Source organism: Zea mays, chromosome 8 (assembly GCF_902167145.1).
Source record: "Zea mays cultivar B73 chromosome 8, Zm-B73-REFERENCE-NAM-5.0, whole genome shotgun sequence".
Lineage (NCBI taxonomy): Eukaryota > Viridiplantae > Streptophyta > Magnoliopsida > Poales > Poaceae > Zea > Zea mays.
In genome coordinates, this window is record NC_050103.1 from 119,880,902 (window position 1) to 119,889,864 (window position 8,963).

Here is an 8,963-nt window from a genome sequence, read left to right on the forward strand (position 1 = left end):
ACGGGACAGGCGCTCGCGTGAGGCCGCTCGCTCCCCTCCCGCGTGGACGCTTGTAACCCCCTACTGCAAGCGCACCCGACCTGGGCACGGGACAAACACGAAGGCCGCGGGATTTCCACCTCTCTCTCTCTCGCTCCGGCAGCCTTTTCCCCCCTTCGCGCTCCGTCTCGCGCCGACCCATCTGGGCTAGGGCACGCGGCGACATTTCACTCGTCGGTCCAGGGACCCCCCGGTCTCGAAACGCCGACAGCGGCGTACGACTTAAATTCACCGAACTGTCCGGTGGTGCACCGGACTGTCCGGTGGTGCACCGGACTGTCCGGTGAGCCAACGGTCGGCCGCGCAATCCGCGCGTGACGCGTGGCCGAGCCAACGGTTTGATGGGGGCACCGGACTGTCCGGTGTGCACCGGACAGTGTCCGGTGCGCCAACGGCTCCAAGTTTTCAACGGTCGGCTGCGCCAATTTTAGGAAGGCGATCTACACCGGACACTGAACAGTGAATGTCCGGTGGTGCACCGGACTGTCCGGTGCGCCACCCGACAGAAGGCAAGAATTGCCTTCCTGGAATGCCTCCAACGGCTCCTAGCTGCCTTGGGCTATAAAAGGGACCCCTAGGCGCATGGAGGAGATACACAAGCATTCTTTGATCATCTCTAAGCACCAAGACTTCATTCTAGCGCATTTGATTCTTTGTGATAGCAATTTGAGCTCCTCTTGAGTTGAGAACTCTGTGTGTGAACTTAGAGCTCAAGTTGTGACTAGTGTGCGTGTTTGTGCTGTTGCTTTTAAGACTTGTGTTTGTTGCTTTTCCCTCCCTTACATACGTGCTTCTTTGTGATCATCATTTGTAAGGGCGAGAGGCTCCAAGTTGTGGAGATTCCTCGCAAACGAGATATAGTGAAAGAAAGAAAAACACTATGGTATTCAAGTGGGTCTTTGGATCACTTGAAAGGGGTTGAGTGCAACCCTCGTCCATTGGGACGCCACAACGTGGAGTAGGCAAGTGTTGTACTTGGCCAAACCACAGGATAAACCATCGTGTCTCTTGTGCTTGTTCTCATTGTTACTATTGTGTTTCACAAGAGCTTGATCCTTAGCCACTTGATTTCATTGTGCTAACACTTAATCAAGTTTTGTGGCTTTAAGTTTAAGTTTTTACAGGATCACCTATTCACCCCCTCTAGGTGCTTTCAATGGGCCGATTTTTAGCAGGTCTAGACACCTAGTCCCCAGCTGAGTCACCAATAGTATGTTGACGCCTTTTTCGGGCGCCAAACACTAACAAGAACCGGCGGCGGTGCCCTCTGCACAGGGGCAGACGGTCCGCGACCTGGCGCAGGGCTAGGGTTCCCTGCCTGACGGGCCGGACGGTCCGCGCGTGCGTAGGGGCGGCGAAGGTCGCCGGTGGCGCCTGGATCTCGCTCCCGGGAGGGACCTCGTCGGGGAGGAGAGATCCTAGGGGTTGTCTAGGCTCGGCAGGCCGACCTAGACTCCTCTAATTGACATAGAGTCGAAGAGAAGCGAAGAATTTGGGGATTGGAATACTAAACTAGAACTAAACTAGAGCTAAACTAGAGCTACTCCTAATGCATAAGGTAAAAACGAGAAATAGACTTAATTTGATCGATTGTTGGGGGGTTCAATCGGTCGTAGCCCTTCGTATATATAAAGGGGGAGGTCTGGATCCGCTTCAAACTGTTTTCCGAGTTAATCCCGCAGTTTTAGGTAACAAATCCCGCGAGAAACTAGAAACCCTAACTGACTCCGCTGCACGTGCGGACCGTCCGTGCCACCACCGCAGACTGTCCGGACCGCGAACCGTCCGGCCTCAGGGCCGGACCATCCGCTAGGCTTTTTTGGTGTCCAACACCTATATTTCAAAATAGGACCCCGCAGGGGCTCCTGTTGGATATGCTCTTAGAGCATGGAAAATAAGGAACGCAGACTGTAGATGACATTGTTTAACACATGTTTGCAGAGAATTTTGAAATAGAGGATGAGATAGAATAAGGTTTGAAAATAACTCCCGACTATGGCTAGTGGTGCAGAGTAAGCCAAAGATGGGTAAATTGCTGAAGGTAGCCTAAGCCAGACATGTCGTCATGGCCACGTGGTTTATATGGGGTGGGAGTATGATAAAAACAGACTATCACACCGCGTAACTCCTCTCTCGTTTTCTTACACCAAAATAAACGAAACAAATCGATAGCAGGTCGAAATCGAACGTACAAAGCGGAAACATTATCGTTTAATGTATACAAATAAAGTAAAAGATCCCATCTAGACATATAGAAGCGATATAATATAAGCTACATATCACTGCCAAATAAAATAATCAATTATACATTAGTTTGTTGCTATGTGACATAGCCATCTATGATTTATTCTTTGTATTCTCTAAAATGGATATTATATGTGAATAAAAATAGGATATTGTATGTCAAACTCTGAAGTTGCCAAACAGCATTAACCCATCAACATGAACCTATCAGCATGATAGGTTAGTTGTATGTTGATTAGTGGTGTATCTTCTTGCCACACCATAGACTCGAGTGCGATACTCGTCGTGTCACCCCATCTAAAGTGGTAGGAGATAGGAAGTCATGTTGGAGCCTATGTCTCTTCTTTTCTTCTTCCTCACTTCCTTTCTTCTTCCTTCCTCTTTTCTCTTTCTTCTTTATCTCAACAAGTTACACTGCCTCTAACTCCCGCAGCGCGCGCGAATGCGGAAACGACTGTGTTTTGCGCCGTGGAACCCACCCAGCGATGCAGATACGCGACAACGTGTTCTAGCAACCTTGTGAAATCCTTGCATTCCTTGTCGCGAACAAAGCTTCATTCTCACGCAGGCGGGGAAACTTCCCTGGCTCTCGCGTGCTCAACTCTTCCCACGACTCCACTTTCCTATCGGCTTTCGACCTCGGTTGTCTACAAGAAGCGACGACGACCTCACCTCCATTTCGTCGCACGGTCAGGACGGTGACGGTAGCAGCTTCATTCTTCCCCATCGGTGACGACAGCATCTTCCTTCTTCCCCATCGTATGAACAGGCGACGGGCGACGAGACGGAAGGTACGAAGCTTCGTTCTTCCCCATCATAGTGGCTTATTGTATCGCATTCCACTTCCCCACTTGTACATTGACATGGATCTAGGTAGGCGCGGAGCTAGGAGATGGCATTGATTTTAGTGAGTTTATTATATGTTTCTGTTAAGTTGAATCATGTACTTTTAAAACATTTCTCACATGACGATAATGTGGATGATTTTCATCGGGTCAACAAGATAGGGACCCAATAGATCGTGGTTCAATAGGTGATTTTCATCGGGGGAACTTCTGATGCAAAATGTGCCTTCTGGTCATCGGGGGAATTCATCCTAGTGCACCTTGTTCTGGTATGAGAGCTTGATGCAAAATGTGGCTTGTTCCAATAGGCACACAACATATGTTGGTTCAACCGGTTTCAATTGCTCTGAAGTTCCATCAAATGTCTGTTTGTACCACTTAATTATTGTTATTCATACATGGGCGAGTTCATCGAGGATGAGAACACAAGGTACACTAGGACCATATGTCGCCATTTCTTCAACCAACAATTCCTTGCTGCCTCAGCAGTCATTCAGGTGAACCAAGAAGATGTTGGGTCCTCTCGACATCGTGGCTCTGTCGTGGGTCGACAGACAATACGTCGACACAGAGTCCAAAGGTTTTCACCATTTGATGCAAGACTATTTATGATGATGAATATATCAGTCGTGCTCACGGTTATAAGCAGCCTTGGGAGCTCCTTTGATTAGAGTTACTCTAGATACCTTTATGATGATGTTTAATGATGTTAAATATAACTGTGGATTCTGATATTTCATTTTAGAGGGAGTACTTTTGGGTAATAACTTGAGATTATTGTTAAAACTTGGCTCTCTACTAGTAATAAATACCTGACCAACTAAAAGCAACTGCCTTGAGCTTAATCTCACATACAACTAGTCAACTTTAGTCAAACGGGACATTTGCTGAGTACATTGATGTGTACTTACCCTTGCTTAAAAACACTGAACCCCAGGTTGTCCCTATTGCAACCAGTGCTCAGGAAGAGATGAAGGCAACATGGAGGACTTTCAAGATTTCAGGACTTTGACGAGTTCTAGATTAGATTAGTAGCAAACCCACAGTCAGCTGCCTGTGAAGGCCTTATCTTACTGCGTTTCGTTCAACACTTTGATGATGACTTAAATTAATGACTTTTGTGGATGTTTTGGACATCGTGATGTAATAAAGTACTTATTTCCACTATTATTTTGAGCAACGTGTGATGATGTCTAATTATGTAATCGTTGTATACGTGAATTTCTAATCCTAACACATACATGATTCGCATTTGGTTTACCTTCCAAAACCAGGTGTGACACATTACAAGTACATCCCTAGACCGAACGAATGGAGGAATGACAATAAATATTATAGTAACTGTCAACCTTGATGTGTCGTCATCCTCCCCATCAGCTCCACCCCTCACCATTTTTTTGTTCAGCGTATCTTGCACGAGCCTCGTCAGCGATATAGTTTCTGGCGCATCCAATTAAATGCACAGAAAGTGAACTCTGTCAAGGATTTCGTATGCATGTAATGACGACCATATGAAAAACAGATTGAAGTTGCAAAATCTGTGTAACCCACCGGTATGTATAACTCACAAGCTCACATTTTAGATGTTTCGCTCATCACACCAAGAACATTACTCAATTATGAACACCCCAAATTTACACTGCCGCAACCGCAACCACACCATGTAGCTCTTTTGATCAAGTTGATACATAGGTTGTACTCTGCTACAGACTCGTCATGGGCAGTTTGGGTAAAAGAACACATGAACATGGCCACAATGGAGGGGGATCTAGGAGGACCACACTGGGATAGCTTGCGGACACTTCTTCCGATCTATCAAGCGGTCAGTACCTCAACTGTGGGAGATGGATGCAGCACGAACTTCTGGCATGACGCATGGCATGGAGAGGATGATCTAGCTACCAGACTGCCGGCCCTGTTTTCACATTGTGTGAAGCAGCAGGCTAGTGTGGCGGATGTCATGGCCAATGGACTTCATCTTGTGACACGGTTGTCATCACAAGCACAGTTAGAGTTGCATCAAGCTCAGAACATCATCAGTGGTACTCAGCTTTCTCAACAACCTGATGAAAGAAAATGCATGTTAACCAGCACACACGGGAAATTCCAGACGTCCGCTTTGTATGAGCTCTTGAAGCGACCGGTCAGGTCAGAGAATGCATTGGCAGCGTTCGTATGGAATAACAAAACACCACCTAGGGTGAAGTTCTTTGCATGGCTAATGACTCAAGGGAGAATACAGAGCAAGAAAAACTTGCTGCGCAAGCGGATTGTGGACGAAGATGTATGTGAAGAATGCAATCAGGAAAGTGAATCGGCGGGCCACATAGTCTTACATTGCCCATTTGCAAAACGGTTCTGGCAGGCAATAGGCTTTCAAGTACCTGCTGATTTGGATGTCCACGAACTGCATCTTATTGTGAGGCCAACGAACATACCGAAAACTGAATTCTCTTCTTTTGTGGTTCTATGTTGTTGGCAACTGTGGAAGCGTAGGAATGCCTTGGTTTTCAGGCAGGAAGCAATCCCCTTAAGCAGGATCCTTCGACAATGCAGTGAGGAGGCTAAGAACTGGAGTTACAGACATGGTTCCAAAGAAGCAGGTGTGCAAGCCGCCTGGGTACTGGTGTTCTCAACTGCTAGCATGTAATATGTAATACCTTAGAAAATTCTTCCCCCCCTCACCCCGGCAAGCCGGGTCTATAAACTTATGTAAAGCCTTTAGGGGCGACAAGAACATATCAATGAAAAATCAGGTGGGGAGCCTTTCCCCCGTTGACAGTCAAAAAAAAAAAAATTATGAACACCCCAAATTTACACTGCCGCAACCGCAACCACACCATGTAGCTAGCCCCCAAAGGATTAATTAATCCACGGTCTACATATTGAGCTCCTTACAGAATAGGTGCATGAAGCCACATTCATCTGCGTGGCCGGCCTTCCACATCTGAAGCCTAGGAACACACCTGCATGCCCTTATCATTGCTCCTCGGTTTCCTCCTCTTCGTCCTCTTCGTCGTCCGAAGAAGATGACGATGAGTCTGAATGATCCGATTCTGCTTTGTCTTTCTTCGGCTCCGAGGCGGCGGCAGGTGGAGCAGCAGGGGCCGGTGGATCCGGCGGCATCGCCGTGAGGAAGCCCAGCGTCATGACGACGTCGGCCATCAGCGGTCGCACGGAGTCCTCTTCCTGCAAGCACATCGCAGCCATGGCGACCACCTGGTTCAGCGCTTTGGCAGCGTACTCCTTTTTTATGAGTGGATCAACCAGCTCATGGTATCTCTTCTGGTCCTTGAACATCGGCATGGCCTGAAAAGGTGTCGTGCCGCAGATGCCAATGCGGCTTAGCAAAGCAAAAATGCATAAAAGCTAGCCATGAGGAAACTAAGCTCAGAAAGGCAACATTATTATACTTACCCAGGTGACAACGTTCTGCTCGTCCACCGGCTTGCTGGTGTCGACGGCCCTCCTCCCGGAGATGAGCTGCACCAGCACCACCCCGAAGCTGTAGACGTCGGACTTCATGGTGGCCTGCCCGGTCCTGTCGTACTCCGGCGCGCAGCAGCCGAAGGAGCCCATCATGGGCGACGCCACCGGCATGCTGCCCCCCGCCTGGCCGAGCTGCGCGAGCCCGAAGTCGGAGAGCTTGGGCGTGGACCTCTCGTCGAGAAGTATGTGGGAGGCCTTGAACTCCCCGTACACCACCGGCGGGTTCGCTGTCTCGTGCAGGTACTCCAGCCCCTGTGCCGCGCCGTGCGCCACCTTCATCCTCGTGCACCAGTCCATCGGTTTCTTGTCCGCCGGCAGATCTGGCGCGCGCAGAAGAAAAGCACCGTGCGTGTAAGCAGCTTTGCAGATAGAGATGCAGCTAACAATTCTACAGGAGCCGCTGATTGAGAATTGAGGGCGCGTGGCGCGCGTACCGAACAGGTGGTCTTCTAAGGTGCCGGCGGGCACGGACTCGTACACCAGCAGCCGCTGGTCTCCGTCGGCGCAGTAGCCAATGATGTCGACGAGGTTCTCGTGGTGGAGCTTGCTGAGCTTGGCGACCCCGCTCAGGAACGCATTGTTGTCCTGGAACCCATGCTTGTCCAGCTGCTTGATGGCCACGGTCTGGAGGCGCGCCAGCAGCATGCAGGATCCGAGGATCGTTAGAGCATCTCCAACAATGTGACTTATAAAAGGGATCGTATCCAGTGCACAAGGGCCACGCCGTGCACAAATGCACAAAACGAAATCTGGCCGTCCATTTTCCATCCAACGACATGACGGCGCGGGGGGTTTTTCACAAAACAGACTCGGGAGGCTGCGGGAGGGTTCATCTGCATATTTACGACGACCGTTGGATGGGAGACGGACGGCCAGATTTCGTTTTGTGCATTTGTGCACGGCGTGGCCCTTGTGCACTGGATACGATCCCCTTATAAAAATGCCTTATAATTTAAAAATGAGTATATTTTATAGAATTTAGGGCACCAACAAAACACTCCGCTCCAACAGTAAATCCTCAAATATAAATTATAGGGCAGACCACTACGGTGTAGTATATTTGAGGCACTTGAGACGGTGCCCTATAATTTTTTGACCAAATTTTATGAATTGAGGCACTGTTGGAGTAGTTTTTTTCTTTGTAGAGCCTCATATTTCAATTTGAGGCACTAATTTGAGGCATTGTTGGAGATGCTCTAAGAGGAGAGCCCACCATGCATGGACACATGCGTGAGACTGAGACATGGCGGTTTCACGTACCTGGCCGCTCTTCTCTAGTTGGCCCTTGTAGACCCGGAAGAATCCGCCTTCTCCGACGAGGTTGTATGGCGTGAAATGGTCTGTGGCCGCGGCGAGCTCGCGGAACGCGAACGCTTGCCCCGTGATGGCGAGCCGCAACGACGACTCGTCGGCGGAAGCCTCGTGCGCGTGGTTCGCTGCATTGCGAGATCAAACCAAATTCGTTGGGCGTTAGAGTTGCGACGACATTTGGACGCAGATGAAGAAACCGGTCGAAGCGGAGGGCTCTCTTGCTCACTCACCGCCACCGGGCATGGGCGGAGCCGCGGCTGTTGGAGCGGCCGTGGGAGCCGGGGAGTATGCGGCGGGCGCCTGCACCATCGCGGGTGGCGCCATGTTGGATGCCGGGGCCGCATCACCTGGGCTCTCCGCGTCGTCGTCGTCGTCATTGCCCTTTCCGCCACCGAAGCACGGAAAGCAGCTCATCTTCCTTTTCCCTCTGCGCCTCCCCGTGGCTGCGACCTTGTGGGCGCCGAGCAGGCGCGGGGGAGGGGGCACCACCGGTCGAGCGACGACTCGATGAGGGTAAGAGCGCAGGGCATGCATGCACGGATCGGACCCAGCCGCCGACCGCCGTCACTGCGCGCCGACCATGCCCCGACGTCTTAGCACCGACGCGACGTCTCCACTTCGTGGAACGCCATGCCCGCCGGGCCCACTGCGCATCAAATGAACCCGACCGCCCGACGCCGATCAGGGGAGTGTGACCGACTAGGTGTGGCTTGCTCAGGCGACCGGAGAGAGCCACAAGACCACCACGGGGAACAATTGATGCCGATGGCGATGGCAATGGAAGGAAGGCCTTGGAGATCGAGGGATCCAAGGGCCTTCCCAGAGAGAGGGGGACCGCGGGAGGACACCGATGGAGGGGAGGCGGGAGGAGAGGGAGGCTAAGTTTGGCAGGTGGAGTTGACCGTGGAGCTCTTCAAAACAAGGGGTTGGGATTGGGAACGTGCAGACCATGCATGCACTTGAAGCGAGAGCCGGCAACGGAGGCACGCCGGCACGGCCGCACGACAGCGCATTGTTCGTTGCTGCCGGTTGCCG

The 8,963-nt window shown here is 50.8% G+C and overlaps 1 protein-coding gene across 1 annotated transcript; it reads right to left on the bottom strand.

Annotated features, from left to right (window-relative positions):
• Positions 1–5,799: 5,799 nt before the first annotated feature.
• LOC100381452 (putative protein kinase superfamily protein) lies at positions 5,800–8,759 on the bottom strand. Its single transcript, NM_001174290.1, has 5 exons — positions 8,159–8,759; positions 7,878–8,053; positions 7,052–7,241; positions 6,546–6,937; positions 5,800–6,437 (listed from the first exon to the last, which is right to left on the bottom strand). The coding sequence occupies exons 1-5, from the start codon at positions 8,460–8,462 to the stop codon at positions 6,108–6,110; spliced, it is 1,392 nt and encodes a 463-aa protein (NP_001167761.1). The 5' UTR covers positions 8,463–8,759; the 3' UTR covers positions 5,800–6,107.
• Between the last annotated feature and the right edge of the window lie 204 nt (positions 8,760–8,963).